Consider the following 25,820-nt stretch of genomic DNA (forward strand, 5'->3'; position numbering starts at 1 on the left):
AAGGCCACTTAACTGAAGGAATTTTAAAGATATGACATTCAGGAGCAAAAGGGAGGGTAACTGAAATCATCATAGGCTAATTTAAAAAAGAAAATTATCCTTTTTAAAGGACAGAAAGTTTCACTAAAAATAATCAGTTTGGCCCAACAGGGCAGGTGTTCAGAATAGTATTGAGTAACATTTACTGAAAAATGAAAGGAAAATCGTTTAAGAAATTTAAAAGGGAAATATCTTGATCTAACAAAGTTAATTCTTAGAAGAGTGAAGACCCATCAAAGTCACTTACATATTTCTATAAATTATAGAAAGATCTAGTTTAGAGAATTCTGGAATTCTGAGAAGAAACCAGGGTTTGAAACTTGGAAAGTCATACTGAATATCAAAAATACTTTACAAATTCATAGAAATGCTTTGTAACATTTTAGGTTTAGAAAACACAGGGTTATCCTTTTTTATTATCTACTCCTGTGAAATGCTGGTATTGGTTCTTAGGAATTTTCTTGAGAATGTGTTACTGAGATTTAGGCTAACATAAACTTTATGCAATTTTAATATTTGCTATTGAAATAAGTTACTTTAATTGTGGTATATGAAGCTCAGAATTTTACTAAAATGCTATTATTTTCTGATAAATGTTTGCAAGTAATACTATGTCATTCTAAATGTCCCTATCAAATGCTCTTGCTTTCTTATGTATTCTAAGGAGCTAATTATCACAATGATATCTATAAAGTTATAATAATAATAACGGTTTGCTTATTCTACTAAAAAAATAGACACTGCTTTTTTCAAAAACTATAATGTCTAGTTAACTTTGTAAGACACCCTAGAGTTTCTGATTGTGTTTTATGCTAGAGTTGGTAGAAGAATACAGATTGACAGTGAAAGAAAGCTACTGCATTTTTGAAGATTTGGAACCTGACCGATGCTATAAAGTCTGGGTAATGGCTGTGAACTTCACTGGATGTAGCCTACCCAGTGAAAGAGCAATTTTTAGAACAGGTAAGGGGATACAAAGGTGTGTTACGAAGCTTCATAGATTATTGAGATCAACTAGTATTAATGAAGTACCTGTTACATGGGGTGTTCAGCAAAGTGCTGAATGATACAATGGTGAGTAAGATGAGTTTCTGTTTGCAAGAAGCTCAGAGTCAAGTGACGGGGAGAGAGAAACAGAAGATCATAGGCACGATCCAGGTATGTGCAGGTTATTATGTGAGCACTACAGAGAGGTACCCAAGACAACCAGGGGAGGGGCAGGTTAAGGAATGATTCTTAGAGCTGATGCCTGCCTAAAATGCTTTGAAGGATCAGTAGGAAGTCATGTGTTAAGGAAGCACATTCCTCTTGAAGAGGAGACATATGACGGGAGACATCAAGGGAGGAAACAGGATGGAATGTGCAGGATATTATTAGAAGTTTGATGTTGTTTCTTTGACTTAAAAATAAGGAAAGACATGAGGCGAGAAAGGCTAATATAACAGAGGCTCTGCTTTTTAAGGCCAGAAGCTTGGGTGTCATTGTATTGATGCTGGGAGACTTTGTTAACTTCATTGCTGTGACTAAATACTTGAGAAAAACAACTTAAAGGAGGAAAGATGTATTTTGGCTCACAGTTTCAGAGCTTACAGTCCTTGGCTTGCTGGCTCCATGTTTCTGGGCCTGTGGTAAGGCAGAACATCATGATGGGAAAGGTATCACAGAGCAAAGCCACTTGCTTTATGGCAGCTGGGAAGCAGAGGGAGAGGTTGGGGACAAGATATACCTTTCCAGGGCACACTTCCAGTGACCTGCTTCTTCCAGTAAGGCCCCATCTCCTAAAGTTTTTTTTTTAATATTTATTTTTTAGATTTAGGTAGACACAACATCTTTATTTTATTTTTATGTGGTCCTGAGGATTGAACCCAGTGCCTCACGCATGCCAGGCAAGAGCGCTACTGCTTGAGCCATATCCCCAGTCCCTTTCCTAAAGTTTTTATCACTTCCAAAAACAAACAATAAAACATCAGCTGTGAGCCGGTTAGTGGACTAATCCATTGCTGACATCAAGAGCTCTCATGATCCAATCACTCTTTGAATCTTGCTTCTGAACACTGCTTCATTGGGGACCATTCTGAACACTGCTTCATTGGGGACCAAACCTTCAACATTTAGACCTTTGAGGGACATTCAAGATTCAAACTGTAATAGAGAATCCAAGATGTTTTAAGTGCTGCCATCCCAGCAGGAATACGATCTCATGATGAACTCTTTCCCCAGGGGGCTGCAGCAGGTCTCCACATCAGACTGTCAATAGGTTGCTCCTACCCATTAGCCTTTTACCCTGCCTTCTCTCCTTTTAAAACAAACATTTATTGAGAACATGCTGGGAGTAAGATCATGACTAACTTTTGTGTAAAAGGAGAGGGGCAAGCATTTTGATTTTTATTTGGTTTTTATTTGATTGTAGAGGAGATGTATTCAGAAACCAGGGTGTGATTTATAGGCAATTAATGTCAAGGCTGTTTGGGATGGGCGAGAACTGGGAAATTTAGAAGGCAGAGGAGGGAGATTTTTCATAACATAAATTTTAATCTCTTTGAGGTTTTCAGACCAGAATAAATTTTCTGATAAAAATTTTAAAATAAAATCATGCCTAACCATTCTTCCCAGGTGACAGGGAAGCAGAGATGGCATTGCTCCGTGAATGATTTCCTTCTCTTTCTGCAGCACCCTCAACCCCTGTGATTCGGGCCGAGGATTGCACTGTATGTTGGAACACGGCTATAATCCGATGGCGGCCTGCCAACCCAGAGGCCACGGAGACCTACACTCTGGAGTACTGCAGACAGCACTCTCCTGAAGGCGAGGGCCTCAGGTAAGGGAGCTTGCCCAGAGCCCCAGGCAGTGGCTCAGGTTCTAAGCTACCCTCTGAATTTAAGCTCACCAAGAGAGAAAAGCATCCTCAAATCCTGCTGAACTAACTAAGCTGTTGATTTGATTTGCAGCTTCATCACTATTCATCAATGAACTCCAAGTTTGTAATAAAACACATGCTACAATGCAGAATAATAACTCCCTTGTAAGAAAAATGTATGTGAATTTTAATAAGATAGGACGTTCTGTGAGGTATATTTAACTTGAGTCATTAGATAAAATTTATGCATATTTTATGCACTTTTTACTAGCTCTATAAGAATAGGTACCACTTAACTGGAGAAACTAATACTGAACTCGTGTGTAATGTAAATCTGAATGCCTCCATGATGTATTGGTATCATAAAGGAGCTAATTACATATACATTATCACAGAGACATACCTACCTCTCCAAAGAACATGAAAAATCTACAGATTTTTCTAGTAAAAAAAAAAAAAAGAGTGAAGCTCTCTCACTAAAATGATGAAGCCAAAATTTATTAATAAGGAGCCATGTATCCAGTAGGCATTTGGTAAACATTAGCTCACCTCTGAAGTGGTATTTCCTTAACCTCCAAAGTCCTGGCTTTAGAACAACTTCACAGACCAATATTATTATTGATAATTATATTTTGATAAGAGATATTTTGGTTTTCTTTTTTTTTTACCAAGTTTACTGAGATAAACTATTTTGGTAGGATATAGAAATGAGGGATAGTAGTAAGAAATTAGACAGCTTTTTAATGAAGTGTATTCTTTAAGTTCTTGATTAACTTCACGATCAATCAGCAGCTAGTTATTTAGTTATGGTGTGAGATTTCCTATGACTGGGCAATAATCATAGTGCTTTCAAGTAGAAGGCAGGCTTTATAAAATAGTGATCAAAGGATGGATGGGGATTGGGTGGAGTGCATAGGGGAAGGATGTAGGCAGCAGAAGTGAGATCATAGGAAATGTACAGTAGACATCTCGGTCACGCCCTGACTGCTGGAAGGCAGGCTTCAGGAATCAACAGACAGCCGAGGAATCAACAGATAGCTGAGAGGTGACCTCTGGCCAGGAAAGAACAGTAGGTTGGGCTGTGTGTGGGGGGGGGAATCATTGAATTTCACTGAGTATTTCCTCTGTGTCCATTGCTTGTCTCAGTGCTTTGTGTATGTTGTTTCGTTTAATCCTTACAAGCACCCAGGGAGAGACACTTTGGGAGACTACTTAGCTAGCAAGTGGCAATCAGGATCCAAATTTCATTTTGTCAGATTTCAAAGTTCAAGCTGTTCACTTGTTTCACATCACTCGGGGGAGTCCTAGATCTTACCTGCAAAGTCCCCCTGATACTATGAGAATCTTATTTCAGGAGTGCCTATATCTCAGGGCAGTTTTTCCCACCATCAGTGAGGAAAGCCCTTTCTCTCTGAAGCAAGATCAGATTGTTAAGGAGTACTGTGAAATGACTCATCTCTGTTATGGCACCCGTCCCCAGTTGGCATTTGCATAAATCATATCAGCACAGTTGGATACTTAAATCAGCAGAAATCTGGAAAACTTGAGACCTAGTTTCTGAGGGAACTGTGATGTCATCTCATAAACATGGCTACAGGGAGAAGGAAAAGGGGAGAAGGAAGGAGAAGTGGTATCCACTCATAGCCTTCAATGTGCCAGCAATTGTACTTGCTCTCATTTAACCTCTCCATAGTCCTGTGAGGTAGGCAGTGATCTCTGTCTCATCAGAGAATGTTGATGATTTGGCCAAGGTATTAAGTGGAGAGTTTGGAGTTAGGATTCAAAACCAGATCTGTCTTATTCTTTCCTTTAGTTGTAAATTCTTTTCATTATGCAGGTTGAGTTGACACACCTCAACAGCCTGACAAATGGAGTTACTGTACATCTTTAGTTTTCCTTATTACACAAAAAACATAGAGATGAAAAGATAATGTACCACCATTCAAATCTCATTTGATTGAAGTTTTTCCTTTGCCTGATCATCTTAAGGATCTCAAAACTATTTTAAAAGGGGTGGATCAGGCTGGGGATGTAGCTCAGTGGAAGAGCACTTGCCTAGCATGCTCAAGGCCCTGGGCTTAATCTTCAGTACCATGTTGGGGGGCCGAAATGTCATCCACCAATTTCATCAAAACCAAAGTAGAACTTATTGAAACATAAAACTTGTTATTGGTTTATTCTATTTGAAAATTCTATTTGAGACTTTGCCAGTGATTTCATTTTTATTTTTCCTGTTGTAAGAGAGCACATGAAGGGTTGGATACGTAGTTTATAGTAGTTTTGAACAATGCAAAGATCTTTTGTCAGCAAGTAGATATAATCCAGCAAATTTAGAAGTTAAGAGAAAGTTCACATGCAGAGCCCTGTTGATAGTTTGAAGTTGAGCTGGAGATGGAGTTATTTTAAAATATGTGCTCAAAGACTCTTAGTACTAGGAGGGGCAACGGTATACCCAACCCATGGTCCAGAGGTGGCTTTCCAGTCTTTGGATCTCTGCTAAATCTGACAATAGATAGTTTTTGAAGCAAGCAAAATTTTCTTGGCCACAAATTATTACCCTGTTTGTTTGCCAAGTCTATTGCTGATCCACTACATCAGATCCATTCCTCATCAATACAGGCCTTGAAGTCTTATAACAAGGCCAGCCTCAACAGACAGGAGGCAGCTCAGAGGTTCATCCTTCATCTCAGAGACAGAGACCCAGGACTACAAAACTCATTTGTATCTCCTTGGTTTCCAATCTGAGAGTTCAGGATGAAAGAAAAAAAAAATCTGCTTTTTGGAAATAAATGTGTATCTTAGATCTCCTGACCCATCTGGTCCTTACAACCAACTTTAAAATATCCCTCCAGGGTCTGATGTTTCAAAACTATAAAATATGAACTAGTCAGCTAAAATCTATAGAGCTCAGTCTGTAAGAGGTTAGCTATGGGGAACCAGTCAGACAGTAGAATTCATAAATAAAGAACTATAAGCTGATCACTTCTAGTTGTCAAATGGAAACAATTCCTAGTTTCTTTGCATGTATTAGGATCACATTCTTCTTCTTCTTTTTTATTTTTCACTCTTGGAAAGAACATCAAGACAAGGGTTGTCTGATCCCACTCATTTATTGTCTCCTTTAAACGATCATTATGCAAAATCAGCCTCAATGAGTGAGACAGTGTCTGGCATACTGTAGCTACTGAACGAATATGTGTTATTTGAATGGGTAAATATTTCAATTAGTATCAAATACATAATACTGACCATAACAAAAGTTAGGTTAGCTTTGAGGATAATTTGAAAAAAATAAATAAATTGTGCCAACAAAGTAGAGATAGGACTAGTCTAATGTGTGGGCTAGAAATCTTTCTTTGGATGCTTATAGAGAAAAACATTTACAATCCTACTTATTCTTTGATCATATAATCTTCATACAATTTCTGGGTTCCATGGAAAATCTCTATACTAAACCGGATCCAAAAATTGATCCAGAGGTCACTGAAGGGAGTAAGGCAGATCAAAGATTACTTCTTTTGGACGTGGCTCAGTTCAGTGGAGCCTAGACCACAAAGTAGGTGAAGAGAGGCATACAGAACAAGTAAGTGAATAAATGAATGGGTGAATGGATTTACCAATCTCTTTCTGTCCTTGTACTTTTTGTTCTTCAACTGTTGGAATCTCTAGCCAAGAGAGAGGGAGCAAAACCGAAATGAGTTCCCATCTTTTTTCCACCCCCAATCCCTGAAAATATAGGCAGCCTTAAAAGCTCTTGTTTGGTGTAGGAAGAGCAGTTGAAAGGAAATGAAAAAGGATGAGTAATATTAAATCAGACACACACACACACACACACATATATACACACTCATTCACTCACTCAGAGGGAGGGCATTAATTGTCCTTTAGATTGGGGACTTTAATTTTGGTTGCCAGAACAGAATCATATCCACCTTCAGATCTGCATTCATTCTGCAGGTATGATGGCCTCTAGATATTCCAATTTAAGACCAAAGGTGTTGGTTGAACTCTTACGGTAGGTGTTTGAATGGAATGAGCCTACTGTGCCCTCAAGTTCCGTGATGCAGTGTCTGAAATAGCTGAGCAGTTGCCTCCCTTCCATAATCCTCCCCAAAAATTTGCATATTTTTGTATGTGGGCATTGAGGCTTGGTCCCAGCAGTTGGCCCCTGTTGGGACTGGAGGTGGGTGAGAGTGACAATCTTCTGCTTGTGTGCGGGGGCCCAGGGAGCTCCTACTCTCCCTCTTCCTGTTTTTCTTTGAATGCTCTCCTCAGGTTGGGTGGGCTCAAAACACTTTCAAAAATTTTCCACCGCTCTGCTGTTTCCTCAGCTGTTCTGTCTCTCCTGTGTGGAGAGAAGTCAGCAGAAGTGTGGGTGGAGGAGGGAAAACTGAGAGAAATATAGTACAGGGATTAGCTGTGTGGGCCGTGCAGAGAGAAGCTGTGCATTGAATGACAAATCTGTGAGACTCAATACTCCACAAAGTAGTTGGGAGTGAGCTTCCTGCTCCCTGGTGCTGGCCAAGATTATGGGGGCCAGGAGGACCACCCCCCCCCCCGACCCCGGGTCACCCTGCAGTGTGAGCATCCCTGGAGGATGTGGGCTCTGTGGCTGGGTTTGTGAGATCATCTTCCTCCTGCTTCCAACAGCTTGTGGGGCTATAACCTGCTCCATGCTTGCTTCACAATGACAGAAGGGCCACTGTCATGATTGGACCAAAATTCTAGTCATAGATCTTTATATGGTATTCTTTTCTTGATCCAAATTGTAATATCCATCCACAGGCAGTTGTTGAGAAAGTGAGTTATGTGAAGATGATCCCCTCCCAGCGTTCTTGGCATTTGGCTTTTTCTACATGAAATCTTTTTTTTTTTTTCCAAATAAATCTAATTTGACTTTGATCATTTAAAAAAATCTCATGCACCTCCTGGTTGTAAGTAAAATCTTAATCAATGGAAACTCAACCTGTCCCTTCACTTCTAACTTAGGTTGTGTCAGTTCCCAAAAGTATTCAAGTTGTTCACAGTAGAAGATCCAGACATGACAGAACCCCTAAAACAGCCCTGTAAGAACAAGAGGCAGATAATAACACAGGGGTGAGGAGACTGTATCCAAAAGCACAGATTAAGAACAGTACCTCAATGGAACATAAAATTCAAATCTGAACTTCCTGGCAGCTCAAGTGAAAACTGGCGAGAGGGGGAGAGAGCAAGAGGGAGAAGAAAGAAATTACATAACTCATCTCTTTTCTAAAAGGAAACACAACATTTCACTAAGAGAGACAATTATATTTCTTGACATTCAGCTCTAAGATGAATTTTTCATGTAGATCTTTATATAAGGGCTATTGAACAAGATAATAGCGATTGTCTTTAAGAGCAGTTTTACAAAAGATGCAAAAACATTCTCTATGTGATTTTTTTTTTTAAACGAGATCTGAAAGCATTAATGGTAAATAACTGTTCTGTGTGGGCAAGTCTAGTGGGGACCTAAAGTAATTGCCCACATATGTGGCCAGGGAGTGCTAAAGGAGAGCATAGAGAATCCAGAGGAATGAATGCTATGAGGCTCCTGGGATTCTCTGCCTGAATTATAAATGGTGTCATTCAGGCTTTGGAGGAAAACTATGGAGAAAACAAAACCCCAGGCTCCTTCTATTGGAACCTTTGGCTCATGTTGATTTTATGAGAGATTCTAACTACAGGGAAGATTAAGTCCCATGGCTGTAAGCATTCAGCCCCTGGTTTTTTTTTTTTTTAATTTTCTTAATACTATTATGAACTAATGTTGACATTTAGTTAACAACCAGTCTCTTAATATTCTTACTTTAACAAAGAAAAATAGTTCTGTTCAAAATTTTTTATTGACCAAGTTTTTCTTAAAAAAAGAATAAATATATAAAACTTTTTCTTCTTGATCCTGATTTAATGAAAAATTTTCATCCTAAACAAAATTTCCACATTTATATTTAGTTAAGATTTTATGAATTGCTTCAAATAGTCAAGGCTACTGGGTTAGTTGTTTATTTAACATGGCTTATGTGGTTTTTTAAAAATATTTATTTTTTAGTTGTAGTTGAACACAATACCTTTATTTTATTTATTTTTATGTGGTGCTGAGGATCGAACTCAGGGCCTTGCATGTGCTAGGTGGAGTGTCCTACCGCTGAGCCACAACCCCAGGCAACATTGCTTATGTTACCAAGTAGTTTTCTTGTTTCTCCTTTCTACCCCTTCACACTTCGCACTATTGTGTTCCCCAAACCTCACCGATCATAAAAATTGAGTGGAATGATTGGTTAACATTCCGACTCACCAGCCCCTCTTAAGAGAGCCTAGTGTAGACTTCACAGGAGGCCTGGACCTGTTGGGAAGCACTGCTTCTCTAGCAGGCCCCACAGGGCCCACATGCGCTCTGTTCACAGTTCACAGTAAATGGTGTTGACTGACTGGCTGGATGTTGGTGCTGCCAATGTGAATGCCAATAAGAGCCAACTGTGTTTTTAAAAAACAATTCATGCTTAACCATCTGCTGTGCACTGCAGTGACAGCACTATCTGTAGGCTGCTTCCAGGAGTCATGGCACTGGCTTCCTCCATATTGTTTGTACACAGACTGCCTCCTCCCCTGGGGAGAAAGGCATTCAGACCCAGGTGTTAAACATGGCAGCACAGAGAAATAAGCTGCTTTACTGTGTATGAACAAATGCGCACATCGAGATTCTGCAAACACATTTAACCAACTCCTAAATGCCTTCCTGACCTGGCAATATAGCTCTTAAAAGTAAATAAATTAATTTTGGGTAGATGCCTTTGGTACAGATTCAAAAGATAGAGAAGGGAATACAGTGAAAATTAGTTTCCTTTCACCCTATTCTTACCTACTCATTTCTCATCCTAGGAGACCACTACTGTTACCTGATTCATATATGTACTTTTAGACAGTCTGTGCATATACAAGCATCTATAGTTTTCAACAAATGGAAGTATACTGTGTATATTTCAACCACCTTGCTTTTCTTGCTTAAAAATTTTCGCCTTGGGAAGCATCCTATATCAATACATTTGGAACTGCCTCCATTAAAAAAAAAATTCCATTGCATTCTGTTTTAATGCTATAATTTAATTTATTTGACCAGTTGAGAGACATTTAAGTTGTTCCATTCTCCGGCTATCATAAACAATGCTGTAGTGAGCAACATGGAACACATATAATTCCACACATGTGCAAATATCATTTGTGGGATAGATTTCTCAAAGTAGCATGACTGGTTAAAAGACATTTGAAATTTGGATAGATATCACCAAACTGTGTCCGTTAGAGGTCATAAAGTTGATGCTAGGCTAGCAGTGTGTAAGGGTGCTTGGCTTGTTGTACCTTTGCCTGTATATGGTATGATAAAACTTACAATCTTTGATATATAGAAAATAGAATCTTATTATAGTTAAAGCATGCATTTCTATTGTTGGATGGAATATCTTTTCTTACATTTCAGAGCTGTGTACTTCCTTTTTATGAACTGTTCATTTGATTTACTTTTTTTTTTTTTCCCTGTTAGATTGGGGCATTTTTTTCTTATTGATTTGTAGAAGCTTTTTTTTTTCCCCCTTTGAGGAAGTTAGCTTTCATGTGTGATGTGAGTTGTGAAACTTTGATATTTTTTGCCATGCATTTTTAATATTAATAGAGATGAATTTATCAGTTTTTTTTGAAAACAGCTTTTATTTTTTTGTGTAATATTTTAAAATGCCTTCTCTCTCTCGCACTCTCCTGCACACATAAACACACACTCTGTGTATATACACATATATATATATAGATTTTTTTTCTCCCAGGCTTTGTATAATAGCTGATAATTTTATTTTTAAAACTAGATATTTTATCATTTGGAATTTATTTGAGTAGGAATAGGAAGTAGGATATCCAACTTTATTTATTTTAGTATGACTATCCAGCTCTTCTAACAATAAAACCTATCATTTCTCCTTTTTATTTGAAATGCTTTCATTATTATTAAGTATGTATTCAGGAGATTATGTGTTTGGCTTTATAATCTGTTCCATTGACTCATCTAGTTATTGTCCCACACTGCACTCTTTTGATTATTATAGTTGTACAGTTTAGAATCCCTGGCAGGCGAGGTGGGCTCTTCATAGCTTTTTTTTAATTTTATTTGCTAGTTTATGTTTTATGTGATTCTTTAGAATCAGCCTGTATAGATTCTCTCACCAGTGGGTTCCTAACAACTTGTTATTTTTAGAGATCATGTTATGGATTAACTTAGGGAGAATTAAAACTTTTGTGTTGTATTTTCTTATAGAAGAATCAATATGCCTTTTCCTTTATTCAAGTCTTTTTGTGTATTTTTCCTCAGTAGCATCTGAAAAGTGCTCTTGATATGAATTAGACAAATGTAAGTTTTGTTTATCGCTATTGTCCATAATTTCTTTTGTTTTATTTTCCATCTTGTTATTTTCATATAAAAGATTTTGATTTCCTGTATTAGTTCCGTATCTAGCCACCTTACTGAATTCTCTTATTTATTTATTTTGGTACTGGGAATTGAACGCAGAGCTGCATCACCACTGAGCTACATCCTTAGCCCTTTTTATTTTTTTATTTTGAGACAGGTTCTTAGTAAGTTTTTTAGGGCATCCTGAGTTTCTGAGGCTGGTCTTGAACTTGTGATCCTCCTGCCTGAACCTCCTAAATTGCTGGGATTATAGGACTTCATTTCTGGCTTAAGTTCTCTTATTATGAAAGAGTTTTTTAGCTAGTTTTCTTGGGTTTTCTAGGTAAGCAGTCATATCATCTGCAAGTGATAATGAATTTACCTCTTCCCAATTTTTTATTGGTTCTTTTTAATTATACATAAAATAGAATCCATTTTGATATAATTATACAAACATGGAATATATCTTATTCTAATTAGGACCCCATTCTTGTGGATATACATGATTATGGGATTCATTGTGGTGTATTAATATATGCACATAGGAAAATTATGTCAGACTCATTCCTCTGTCTTTTCTTTTTCTATCTCCCCTCTCTTCACTTCATTCCCCTTCGTGTAATCTACTGCATATCTATTCTTTCTCTCCCCCCACTTATTGTGGGTTAGCATCTATAGTTTTTCAACAAATGTAGTTATACTGTGTATATTTCAACCACCTTGCTTTTCTTGCTTAAAAATTTGCCTTGGGAAGCTTCCCATATCAATACATTTGGAACTGCCTCAATTAAAAAAAAATTCTATTGCATTCTGTTTTAATGCTATAAATTAATTTATTTGACCAGTTGAGAGGCATTTAAATTGTTCCATTCTCCTGCTATCATAAACAATGCTGCAATGAGCAATATGGAACACATATAATTCCACACATGTGCAAATAACATTTGCAGGATAAATTTCTCAAAGTAGGATGACTGGTTAAAAGGCACATACATTTTAAATTTGGATAGATATCACGAAACAGTCTCCCTTAGGGGTCATAGAGTTGATACTGTACTCTCCCTCATATCAGCAAAAACATTCAACCTTTGGCTTTTGGGACTGGCTTATTTCACTTAGCACGATAGTTTCCAGATCATCCATTTACTGCCAAATGGCATAAAGTCATCTTAATGTCTGAGTAATACTCCATTGTGTATATATATATCACATTTTCTTTATCCATTTGTCTGTTGAAGGATGTCTAGATTGGCTCCAAAACTTTACTATTTTGAATTGTGTTGCTATAAACATTGATGTGGCTGTGTCACTGTAGTATGACAATTTAAAATCCGTTGGATATATACCCAGGAGTAAGAGAGAGGCGTCAAATGGTGGTTCCATTCCTAATTTTTTGAGAAATCTCCATACTGCTTTCCAGAGTGGTTGCACCAATTTGCAGTCCCATCAGCAATGTATGAGTATGTATACCTTTCTCCCCACATCCTCGCCAACATTTATTGTTATTTGTATTCCTCATAATTGCCATTCTGACTGGAGTGTGATGGTAGCTCAGTGTTCTTTTAATTTGCATTTCTCTAATTCCTAGAGATGTTGAACATTTTTTTCATATATTTGTTGACCTTTCATATTTCTTCTTCTGTGAAGTGCCTGTTCAGTTCCTTTCCTCATTTATTGATTGGAGTATTTGTTTCTTCTGGTGTTAAGTTTTTTGAGTTACTTATATATTCTGGAGATTAATGCTCTATCTGAGATGCAGGTGGTAAAGATTTTCTCACATTCTGTAGGCTCTCTCTTCATGTTTTTGATTGTTTCCTTTGTTGGATTCAGATGGGATGAATATCAAACTTTTTAGTTTGATGCCATCCCAGTTATTGATTCTTGATTTTACCTTTTGTGCTTTAGGAGTCTTGTTGAGGAAGCTGGTTCCTAATCCATCGTGATGGAGAGTTAGACCTACTTTTTCTTCTAGTAGGGAGGGAATCTCTCGTCTAATGCTTAGGTTCTTGATCCACTTTGAGTTGAGTTTTTTACAGGGTGAGATATAGGGGTTAAATTCCATCCTATATATGAATTTCCAGTTTTCCCAGCATCATTTCTTGAAGAGGTTATCTTTTCTCCAATGTATGTTTTTGGTGCCTTTGTCTAGTATGAGGCAACTGTATTAATGTGGGTTTGTCTTTGTGTCTTCTATTCTGTTATTTTGGTCTTCTTGTTTTGGTGCTACTACCATGCCTTCTTTGTTACTATAGCTCTGTAGTATAATTTAAGGTCTGGTATTGTAATGCTTCCTGTTTTACCTTTCTTGCTAAGGATTGTTTTGGCTATTCTAGTTCTTTTATTCTTTCAAATGAATTTTGGGACTGCATTTTCTATTTCTATGAAGAACACCATTGGAATTTTAATGGGAATTGTATTAACACTTTTGGTAATATGGCTATTTTGACAATATTAATTCTGCCTATCCTAGAACATGGGAGGTCTTTCCATCTTCTAAGGTCTCCCTCAATTTCTTTCTTTGGTGTTCTGTAGTTTTCATTCTAGAGTTCTTCACCTTAGATTGTTAGATTAATCCTCAAGTTTTTTTTTTTTTTTTTGAGGCTGTTGTGAATAGGATGATTTCCCTAATTTCTCTTCCAGCTGATTTGTCTTTGGAGTATAGGAACCCAATTTTTATTTTTTAAGAATATTTATTTTGGTTGTAGATGGACACTATACCTTTATTTTATTTATTTATTTATTTATTTTTGTGGTACCAAGGATCAAACCCAGTGCCTCACACATGTGAGATGAGCACTCTACCACAAACCCAGGCCCCCCCCCATTTTCTTTTAATTTCATGTCTCTGACTTAATGCGTTCAGTAATTACCCCCCATATGCATTATGTCCCTGATGATTTCTTATTTTCTGAAGCTCCTTTTTAGTTCTCACTTTATATGATCCTTGCCTTATTATCCATGGTCAGTGGTGGTAAATTTCCCAATTATTCCTAGCAAAACCTAAAGAGTGAAAGGACTCGAGCTATGAAGACCTTCTTTCTTTCTTCTTCTTCTTTTTAGTTATAACATAACATTAGGATTCACTTTGACATAATTATAAAATCAAGGAATCTAATTTGCTCTAATTCAATCCCCAGTATTTCCCCTTTGCCTCCCCTCATCCCTATCCCTGTTCCCTTCCCTCTACTTTACTGATATTTGAAAGCCCTTTCTTACACTGAGCATCTGTCAACCTTCTAGTGGCTTCCACTGTTTGCCCTCTGAAACAATAGACAAGGAGACCAGTGTCTCACCCACATGACAGTCCTCTGGGTTTCTGAGGAGACAGCAGGTCTCCTGTAAGTCCTGTTTTCCTGCTTTACAGTGTTGGAGCTTAACAAAGGTCCTTTGTCCCATTGATGGAGAGATTTGGGGACCTACAAACTTACACTTTGGGTATCCTGTGAACTTGAATTGTAATGCAAACTAGGTATAAAGTTCATTATGAGCCATGTGGATTGAGTTGCAATTATGAGTTTTTTGTTTTTGAAATAAGAAAGTCATACTCTATGGAAGGGCACCATTCTTCAGATTACACATTCCAAAATGTGTTTTCATTTGACTAAAAGCAGGGACAGCTGACATGAAAACTTGGATAACATCTGAGTGGATTCAGATGGGATGAATAGACATGGCAATGAGCCGTTGTATCCGATCTTTTTCACTTTGTTCTCGGGTCTTGAGCATGACATGGCAACTTGTGAACAATTAAACATCACCACACTTCATAGTACTTTTGTTTTTGTGCCTGGTGCTTTTATTTTACAGATTCAGTGAGTGCCTTATTCATGTTTGTTGAACCTACACGACCTGTTTCAAACACTGAAAATACAACGTCATCCCATATTTTACTTCAGTGTCATGTAAACCTTTCTTTTGTACCTGAGTAATGAGACACAGCATGTGGTCAATGATGAATATGGAATTTCCTCCTTGGCAGACTTTATATAACTGGAAAGCAAATACTTCCCTGAAAAGCAGCATACTTGGTATTTAACAGCTGCATTATCACAAAATGAAGCCAGTGTATTCTGTGTGGTATCTAGAGCTAAAATTTCCTTATCTGTCCTTGCCACTTCCCCTTCAGGCATCAGGGTGACAGGCAGAGATAGGGCTTGGAAACATTACAAGTGATCCGTAAGTATTTATTTTATGAGTCAATGAAGTCTGAAATTCAGTTCAGGCTGAGTATGCTTATTGAGACAATAACTTTATTACTAATTATAATTAATGTTCATTTAAAACATATTTTAATCATCAATTTAAATAAGATAAGCAGTACATGTACCCTAGAATAATATTGTAGATATTAGTCGGGAATTACATTCCCAGTCATAGAACATGGTTTTCCATTAACTAACTGCAGATAGTTAGCTGTCAGTGGTCACGGGGATCATGCTCATCCATCCATCCTCAGTGCATCTAAAGATAATTCTCTATGGAGGGCCTGGTCAGGTGACAGGGTCAGAAATAGCAACCAGTATAATTTGAAGACTTTGTACAGACATTTTCCAGACACAGGCACCAAAAAGCAGATACACAGATAGATCCAGCCTGCTCTCCTCCCCTTCCTTGTTAGGACTAAACTGTGGATTTTGTACTTTTAGACATGGGGCAGGGGCAGGAATGTTATTCCATACAGATTGTTTGCTTTTAAGAAGTTTTTGATTAGTTTTCTGAGTCAATGATACATTTTTCTGATTCTCCATGTTACTCTCGAAGGTGGGTTTTGAGACATGAAGAAATAAACAAACAAACAAACAAAACCCCCTCCAACCCTCCTGAAGATGAATGTGAAAGCAATCGTGCTATTATTTTCATTGACTACCATCCAGTGCACATCTCCTAGGATCAGGGCTCTGGCTCTCTAGCAGCCAGGCTAGGAATTCTTCCATTAGCAAGAAGCCTAACTTGTAGCTCTTCTTTAGGCTTTTCTAAACGGAGGCTTAAAGAAAGAGGCTTGTGTGCTTTTTTTGTATCTATGCTCTAGGCCATGTTATCAAGCAGATTAAAGAGAATGGAAAAGAAGCTCAAAACTATTCCAGCTCATTGGCAACTCCAGAGAGTGCCTTCTTCAAATTCAGCAGTACTACTTATATTTAAGTGGTATACTTGCCTACTTCACTGCCAACTAGATACCACTACCAGCAATTTTCTTTTAATTTAAACGAATGATGTAGGAATAATTTTAAGAGGAAGACATTTTTGGGAAAACTTTGAGGGGCCTCCCCCACCCTCTGCCCAGAATTGTTGGCTTTAAAAGATTTTGTCGGGCTGGAGATGCGTCTGAGTGGTAGAGTGCTTGTCTAGCATGTGTAAGGCCCAGAGTTTGATCCCTAGCACCTCAAAAAGTAAATAAATAAAATATATATTTTTTTCTTAAAGATTTGCAGTTTCTATTAACTTTGATGACTTTGGCATGATGACAATATACAAGATCATCATTACTTACACTAAGCTTCCACATTTGGGATACGTTAATGAGATAATTAGGCTCCTTCATATTATAAATTGGTTCAACATCATCTTAATCCCAAAGTGTCCTCTCAGCCAAAAATTAATAAAGAAAATAAATATATTCCTAGAGATTTGTTAACCACAAAATTATGTCTTTCTTCAGATTTTTTTTTTAAAGTTGTCTGGTTCTGTTCCAAAGAGCATTCTGGAAGACACATACTTGTCAAAAATAGAAGTAATTTGATAAAATAATCTTAGTGGACAATGGCCATTTTATAGAATCTGTCTTGATAACAATGGTCACATCTATGGTAATAAAAAGAAGAAAATAAGTTATTTGTTATTAATAAAAAATGTTGTTTTATTGCAGAAATGAAATGAGTCATTAAATTTAAAATTATTTTCCCTCTGTATTTAGATCGTTCTCTGGAATTAAAGGACTGCAGTTAAAGGTTAACCTCCAACCCAATGACAATTACTTTTTCTATGTGAGAGCCATCAATGCATTTGGGACAAGTGAACAGAGTGAAGCTGCTCTTGTCTCCACCAGAGGTACTTTTTCCTTTATACATAGTAAGCCATATCTATATTTTCTTCTCTTCCTTTCTACTACCCAGAGAAGAGATCCTTGAGGGAAACTTCATAAAGGTACCAACCTACTGTCAGTGCTAGGTTTATGTCCCAAGGTCCCAAGGTCAGGGGTCTAGATGTTTCTTTTATTTTCTGGTTCAGAGGTTTTCAAAGTTGGCTGATATTAGCCATCAGTCAGGGTGCTTAAAAAATATTGATGCCCTGGCCCCACTCCCAGAGAAATTGATTTAATTGATCTGGGGATAGGCTTGAATATTTGTGGTTTTAGAAATCTCTCCAGATGATTTGTGTCTCACAATGTATGTAATTTGTAGATGTGTGTGTGTGTGTGTGTGTGTGTGTGAGAGAGAGAGAGAGAGAGAGAGAGAGAGAGAGAGAGAAACTCTGTGAAGAAGTTTCCAGTACTTTTTTCTTTTTTGTACCAGGAACTGAACCCAGGTGCAGTTAACCATTAAGCCACATTCCCAGCTCTTTTTATTTTATATTTTGAGACAGGGTCTTGTTAAGTTGCTTAGGGCCTTACTAAATTGCACAGGTTAACTTAGAACTTATGATCTTCCTGCCTCAGCCTCCCGAGTTGCTGGGATTACAGGCCTGGCAAGTTTCCAGTCTTGTTCTGCTTATTCTCATTTGTTAATTAATGTTTGTTGAATGAATGAATGAATAGATGAGTAACTCAAGTCATAAAATTGTTCAATGACATTTTGGGAAAAATACCCAGAAGATGCCAACAATAAAATGTTTAGTCATTCTCAGTTATTGTGAAAAGGAAGTGAAGAATGGAAAAGTGATCATTTTATTATCTTATTCTAGATTTAGAGATGGCACAGGATTGAGGGGGCCACATTAAGTCATTTGCTTAACCAGCAAAATCTTGTGCATGGTGATTGCTTGTTTTCTAGGGAGGGCCAGCTTGGAGTTCAGGAAGAGAAGATGTGAGGGTTTTACCCAGGAATGTTGTCTCTGTAGCTACAATATGGTGCCTGTACCATCCCTCATTAGGACCTTTCTTATAGGTTATACCAGTGCACCACTAATTTTAATATGCACCCAAATCTTCTGAAGAGCTTGTTAAAGTACAAATTCTGATTCAGGAGGTCTGAGAGGGGGCCAGCAATTCTGAATTTTTAACTAGTTTCCAGGAATGTGGATGCTGCTGGTCCAAGGAGCACACTTTGTGTAGCAGAGTGAGCTCTGGCACAGGATACACAGAGGAGGATGTCCCTGCAGCACCAGCCAAAGGTAACCAGCCAGGCATCCGCTAATGCCTTATCATAAATGACATTTCAGCTGTGTATCTGAAAACACTGAGCAAGGGATTTTGACATTAGGGGAAAGGAAGGCTAGGTATGAAATGTGGAGCTTGGGGTAGCCCTTGCCATTGTGGTAATATTGTCATTCTGTTTTCTTAATTGCCACAGGAACCAGATTTCTCTTGTTGAGAGAAACAGCTCATCCTGCCCTGCAGATTTCCTCCAATGGGACAGTGATCAGCTTCACTGAGAGGAGACGGCTAAGAGAGTAAGTAGAGAAAGAAAGTACAAGTGGCTGACACTCAGCAGTGGTGTTGGAATGAGTTGCCTTGGCGTGGCCTCACCTGAGTGCATCCTTGGTTTAATGAACATGCCTGGATGCAGTTTGAATATTAATGTTGCACATCCTTCTAGCTGTCAGGGTTTATCAGGAAGGGGAACATGGCAGTGAGCGTTCATAACTTGGAGCAAGTCTCAATATTGTTATTTGGAATATAAACAGAGACAGTTTGGGTTAAAACATTGGCTGTTTTAGGGTATTATCTCTGTTTCAATGAAAACTAGAGTCCAATTAATAATTCTATCATTTTTAATAGCAAACTATATTTTATATCAACCACTTGAAAAAGAAGAGACACTTTCTTGAGTTCCTAGTTCTGGCCACAGAATCTTGCCCCTATAGTGGCTCCCACAAATAGAAGCATCAAAGAAAACAAGAACCAAAAACAGGGTAGGGTGAGGTGACTGGCCTGCAATTTTTCTGCAACCTCTCATGATTATTTTGAGGGTCAGGATGGCCAAATGGGAGAAAGTAAGTGAACAAATTTCGAAACAAGCTGCTAAGGGCTGATGTGCCCAGCTGTTGGCTGCCATCGAGAGCTCACAATAAAGTCCCCAGCAGCCAGTTGACTTACACTATTTCCCCATGAGGCTGTTTCTTGCCCGACTGTGGCACAGCTCAGGTGTCACCTGCTCCTGGAAATGGCCAAGACTTCTCTGGGCCCTGGTAACTCCTGATCTTAATATGTGTAAAAGGAGTAAGAACTTGTGAAGTCTTTTGCCAACCACTCAATCATGAATAGCTGTCGGACAGCAGCCCTGCTTGATGCATCTTTGAATCCCCACAATCTAACATGGGACCTGGAATATCATAGGTGCTAAAAATATACATGAGTGAATTCAGAGGGGGAAAAAAAAAGATTTGAGAAATAGACTGAACTTTTCTGACTTTTTTGGATTTCTCAAAAAAAAAAAAGAAAAAAGAATGTACTGGAGATTGGTAAGAGTTCATAGATAATAACTGATGAAAACTGTAATGTATTTTATAGAATTTTATTTATTTATTATTAACCTGAAAATTAGCTCATAAATATCAGGCAGCAGAGCTTTGCTCCAGGGAGTGAGGGCTTGTCAGTAGCCACTTCTCTCAAATGAGGTTGTTGGGTAAAGACATGAGAAAGTGAAATACATTGCCTTGCATTCATCATTTTCTCATCTGTTAAAGGGAGAGGGAGAGGTGCTGACTGAATATTAACGCTGCTGAAATTAAAAATGCCTCCTTGCTGTCTCAGCCATTTCTAAGCAAAACTGAGCAATTCATGCAAACAAGGTCACCCATCAGCAGCAGAAAGTGCTTTGGTCCATTTCTCTGTGCCTCTTATAAAAATAGGATGAGACAAAAAGAGGCCTTTAACCAACCTCTCAGGGATACCTACTCCAAAGCCCCCTAATCAGACTTGGCCAATTCCACACCCTGCTCTGCTCTGGCTTCCCAGCTGTCTTGCCATTTAAGAGCCTCCACTCTTTTGGTTGTTGTGCCCAAGGAAGTCAGTGGAAACTGGAACTCATTGCTAAAGGTATTGGAGATTCCCTTTTTTGCAAGTTTTGGAAGAAAACTTTGCAAGTCATAGTCCTCACCTTCCTCTCCTTGTATTTCCTGTCTCTTTGTAAAAGCAGAGATTGTGCCGTTTCTTTTCTTCCCACCATTATTCTAGTTATTTCCTGCTCTCCAGCTCTCTTAAGAGATGCAATGTGCCATATGTGCGTGCTGTATGAGACAGGGGACATATGTCAGGAGCATGGTGAGAGTTTGGGGAATTTCTGGGGCAGTCTGATCATTGGTAGGAGCACAATGAACACAGAATGTCCTCAAATTCCGGCAGTTTCCAAAGATAGAATTCTGGCAAGGGGTATGTGAAGTTGATTGTTGATACTCATAGATAAAGGCTGCTGAATCCTGTGCTAAGCTCAATCTTATCAATTTGCCTGCAGAGTCCCCTCGGTGCTGGGTGAGGAGCTGCCCGCCTGTGGCCAACACTACTGGGAAACCACAGTCACAGACTGCCCAGCATATCGACTTGGCATCTGTTCCAGTTCAGCCGTGAGGGCTGGGGCTCTGGGACAAGGGGAGACCTCATGGTACATGCACTGCTCTGAGCCACAGAGGTAAGCCAGAGCCTTGCCTCTCCTCACTAAATCCAAATGTCATGCATAGATGTGTTGGCAGGGGTCCCTGTGGAACGTAACAAAGAGCATCCCACTTTTCTACCCAAGTTCTGAGCCAGCTGAGAAACACAACAAGAGTCAAATAAGTATATAGAGACTAAAATATTTCTCTGCTTACTGAGGAAGTTGGTTTTAGAGAATGTGGAGCATCTTCATAATCATAATGTGGGCAAGAGGGTTCCTTATATTGAGTTCTATGATTAAGAAGACTTACCCAACTGTTAGAGCCCTGGCTGGGCCAGCCTCCCTGCCATGCCGAGCAGACTGGAGGGGGAGGGAAGGATATGTGTCTCCCCAGTTAGCTCATGACCAAGAATAGGGAAGAGAAAGAAACTGCTAGATTATGCATGGGCAGATTTCCCTTCTAAAGTCACCCCAGGTAGATGGAGACCACAGGATGATGCTAAAAGGAAGAAGAAGTAGATCCCCAGCACTCCCCAGGCATTCATCCATATCAGGGTTTGGCAAACTATGGTCTATTGGCCAAATAGGACCCTCTGCCTACTTTTGTAAATAAAGTTTTATTGGAACACAGTCATCCTCATTTACTGTGTATCTGTGACTACTTTTGCAGATCTGTCAGAGACTGAATGACCTGCAAATGCTTAGGTATTTATTATCTATCCCTTTACAGAAAGTTTGTCCAGCCCTGGTCTACATTATTCATATTGTTTGGTTGGTTGATGTGAAAAAGCTGTGAACCTGTGTTAGTTGCAGAGAGATAAGGCAAGCATGTTGTGATCTGGATATGCTCACGGAAGGATCCAATAGAAAGAGCACTGAACTGGGAGCCAAAACCCTGGTTTTAGTCCTGGCTCCATCCTTGATTAGATTCCTTTTGGTGCACACCATAATCTGGTTAACCCTTTAAGCAGGCCTCATATGATTTGCCTGTCTCAGCAGGGAACAGTAATAGCTGGTCTACTATCTTTGGGGTTATGAGGATCACATGAAATCAGGGACAGGGGAGAGTTTTTTGTAAAGTGTACAAATGGGAGACATTATTCAAATCTAAAACTTTAAAAAGGAAGTCTTCAGTGCTTGCAAGTTCCCAGAAAAGGCCCACAGATTGGGATTTTGCATATCTTTGGCTGCACATTTCTCCCTGCATCCTACTTGACAGTTTGAGTCTCTGAGAAGGTTCATAAGGACACCATCTCCAAGTGCTATTTAAAGTCACATTTCATCAAGTCAGAGCAATTAAGATTAATTGATATTCAGTGCTGTGCCATACTTAAGGACTCAGCCCCTGCCCAGAATTTGAAATCACTCAAATCCAGAATTTACAATCAGATTTGGAGCCAAAACTAGGTATTTATTTCACAATAATCCATAAGAACCCAAACCAAAGACTAGCCTCCAATAAAAAAATTTCTAGGATATAGAAAATATATTGTATATTTTGTTGACAAGTTCAAACCTACAAATTTGGTCTTCGGCTCTTTCAGGCCTAGAGGGGGGATACTGCAAGGAAGAGGACAGGGACCTCTTTGGCCACAGCACAGTGAGGTCAGCCTCAGGCACCTTCATTTCTTGCTCTGAGGTCTCAGCATAGAGAACCTGGGGACTTAAGGTTCAGGGAGAGCAAATGCCATAGACCCTCCTGTATTTTTCACTTTTTCTGCCTTAATGATTTTAACTCAAGCTATATTAATCTTGATTCTGCTCACATGGAATCTGGGCTTTAATGTGTCACAGTTGGAAAGGAGATCTGAGGATAGTCTCAGGAGGAGCATTCACTGGCTGTCTTCCTATCTGTTCCTCTTTGCCAGCCTAGCCCAAGCCTTCCTCACCTCCTTTACTGGTTTTACCACAGCCACCCTGCCTGTACGCTGGCTGCTAGTCTCTGCCCACTCCAAGTTGTTCTACATGCCACAGATGAAAAGTATTTCTAAACATCATTTTCATTGTATCCCTTCCTTTTATGTTCAAAAATCTACAAACATCTTCAGTAATGTCAGAACTCAGGTGGGACTACCTGCAGGGTACAGGAAGCCAAAAAGAATGGGACCAGGTTGAGGGATGGGGAGCCCACGGGGTAGCAGCCCCAATGTTGAAATTCAGGGTCTCAGTTGCTACCTGAAACACACATCTGCCCTCCAAATTCTAGAACTCCATAATTGGTTGTGTCTCTCATTAACAAGGCTTTGAAAATGCCTTTGGTCAACTCATGCATCTTACTTATCTCCCCATCTCCTGTCATCTCTGCCTTCTCACTTGAGCTTTTCTCTGCAGAGAAGCTGTCAATTTGCCATTTCCTAAGTACTTGCCCTTGAACTTCGGGCCTTAAGATATACATTATAGGTCTAGAGGTCTTTGACCCTCCCTGCCTGACCAGTCACCTGTTTACTCATATACTGCTGTATAAAGTCAAGGTGTTCCTGTGTTCTCACGTGCTGATTGCTGTGCATGTAGTTATCATTAATGTGAATGTGTGGGAGATTTGCAATAATGGGTAGCACCCAAGAGAAAGAACAACAGACCCCATCCCTAGTCACCCCCGAAACCCCAGTCACCACATACATCTACTTCATACATAGATTTTTCTCTCATGTCTTTTCTTCTCTTCCATCTCTCATTCCTTCCCTTCTCCTGCTATCAGGGACTCACTCTTAGTTTCTAGGACTGGTAGGACAAACCTCCAAACTTGTGTTATTATTATTATTTTTTTGCATGGGGAAATTATGCTTTTCTGGTCATCTGGCCTTGAACCTTTTCCTTCACAACTAAAACAGGTGCATTAAATGTGTTGAGTAAACAATTGAACAAGCTATGCCCTGACATAGTTTCTCAGCCCTACTCTTATTTAAGTTAGTAACAGTTTTTTCCTGCCTGTGTTATATTATATGGGCTCCCAGAGGGCAAGGACATCCTTCTGTAGTCATTCATGTCCCACAGAGTTCCTAGGGAAGTGCTGGATACACATATATGCCCAAGGAACACTTGTTGAACTGACTGTATTTGAATTAAAGAGAGAAAGGAAGGCAACTGCTTCTAGCTGCAAGGATGCTGAAAACATCAAGATGAAATGGAAAGTTGGTTTGGGGCTGGGAGAACATGAAGTTGGCAAAAATGATGAAATTTTTCTTAAACTTCATAAAGGCCCTTATGTAAGTTTCCTGTAAGTTGGTAAAACTGTAAAAATTAATGCATTGTATGGAAGGCAAGCATGCAGTACTTTTTAAAATACATGGCAGCCTCAAAGGAGTCTTATTCAAAAGAATGACACACCATGAATGCGGCAGTTAAAACATGTGGGCAGCGGGGAAAGAATTAGAATGTTGAGAAAAATCACAAGGGAGGCATATGTTGACTATTCTGGGACTGCCTCCTAATGCAAAAGGAGCAAAATTATTAAAAATGCTTGTCTGTTGAAATGAGCCATGCATTTTAGCATCTTGGAGGAATCTGGTTAAAGTATTTGGGATCACATTATTGCAACTCATTATTTTTTTAAATTGAAGTCTGTAACTGAAAACAATTGGTCATCTACCAGTGATTCTCCATATCAAATCCTTCAAGTTTTTCCAAGTTTTAAAATGTCCACTTCTGTTTCATTTCAGGTATACATTTTTCTACAGTGGAATTGTGAGTGATGTTCATGTGACAGAACATCCAGCCAGAGTGGGCATTCTGCTGGACTACAACAACCAGAGACTTCTATTCATAAATGCCGAGAGTGGACAGTTGCTTTTTATTGTGAGGCACAGGTTTAATGAGGGTGTTCACCCTGCCTTTGCCCTGGAGAAACCTGGAAAATGTACTTTGCATCTGGGGATAGAGCCCCCGGATTCTGTAAGGCACAAGTGATCCTTGGCTTTCAGAATTTGCAAGAACAAGAATTCAAATGGGGGGGGGCTGTTGTTCTTTCTCTTGGGTGCTACACATTATTGCAAATTCTCCCACACATTCACATTAATGATATCTACATGCACAGCAATCAGCATGTGAGAACACTTACCAGGAACACCTTGACTTTATACAGCAGTATGTGAGTAAAGAGGATGAATTAAAACAACCCCCACCCTTTGGTTCACATGTTTGAGTTTTTCCTAACTTAAAAGGGTTTTCTCTAGACCTGGGAACCAAAATAGAGAAGTGGAATTCCACTTGTGTTATTGGTGAAAGTAATGCTCTGACAGGTCAAAACGGAGGTAAGGTTGTGCTATTGACACGTCTCTGACAAAAGTATGGCTTTTTCCACAAGAAAATGTCACCTTGCTTCACTAAAGGATGATGAATCCTAATCATTAGAGAAGGTGTTATAGCTGTTCTAAATTTATAATGAACTCTTTTTTTTGTAATATTGTATACAGTAGAATGTGAGTCTCATTTCCCTAGAATTTTAAATGTAGAAAAGTGCAAGATATTAGGAATTTTCATTTTGTTAAATAAATGTTTAGACTCTTATAAAGCAAAACATGTGTGGACTTACTGTGTGAAACTTCTCAGTCCAGCATCTTTGGACCAGAACATAATGCAGAGAAAATACCCATCACTTTTCAGTTGGTTGTGCTATTATTGACCCCCATGAGAGAATTTTATACACATATATTTTAAAATTGGGAATGGAACCACCATTTGACCCAGCTATCCTTCTCTTCAGTCTATACCCAAAGGACTTAAA

At 38.8% G+C, this 25,820-nt stretch overlaps 1 protein-coding gene across 1 annotated transcript in view; it reads left to right on the top strand.

Moving 5' to 3' along the window:
- Cmya5 (cardiomyopathy associated 5) overlaps positions 1-25,613 on the top strand; it is a 94,244-nt gene extending 68,631 nt beyond the window's left edge. The window contains exons 8-13 of the mRNA XM_026415259.2: positions 856-1,002; positions 2,710-2,857; positions 17,263-17,396; positions 18,857-18,956; positions 20,960-21,133; positions 24,757-25,613. Coding sequence (XP_026271044.2) covers positions 856-1,002; positions 2,710-2,857; positions 17,263-17,396; positions 18,857-18,956; positions 20,960-21,133; positions 24,757-25,003 — 950 coding nt within the window. The 3' untranslated portion in view covers positions 25,004-25,613. The remainder of the gene's footprint in view (positions 1-855; positions 1,003-2,709; positions 2,858-17,262; positions 17,397-18,856; positions 18,957-20,959; positions 21,134-24,756) is intronic.
- Positions 25,614-25,820: the final 207 nt, after the last annotated feature.

The sequence above is a fragment of the Urocitellus parryii genome, chromosome 1 (assembly GCF_045843805.1).
Source record: "Urocitellus parryii isolate mUroPar1 chromosome 1, mUroPar1.hap1, whole genome shotgun sequence".
In the NCBI taxonomy this organism is placed as follows: Eukaryota; Metazoa; Chordata; class Mammalia; order Rodentia; family Sciuridae; genus Urocitellus; species Urocitellus parryii.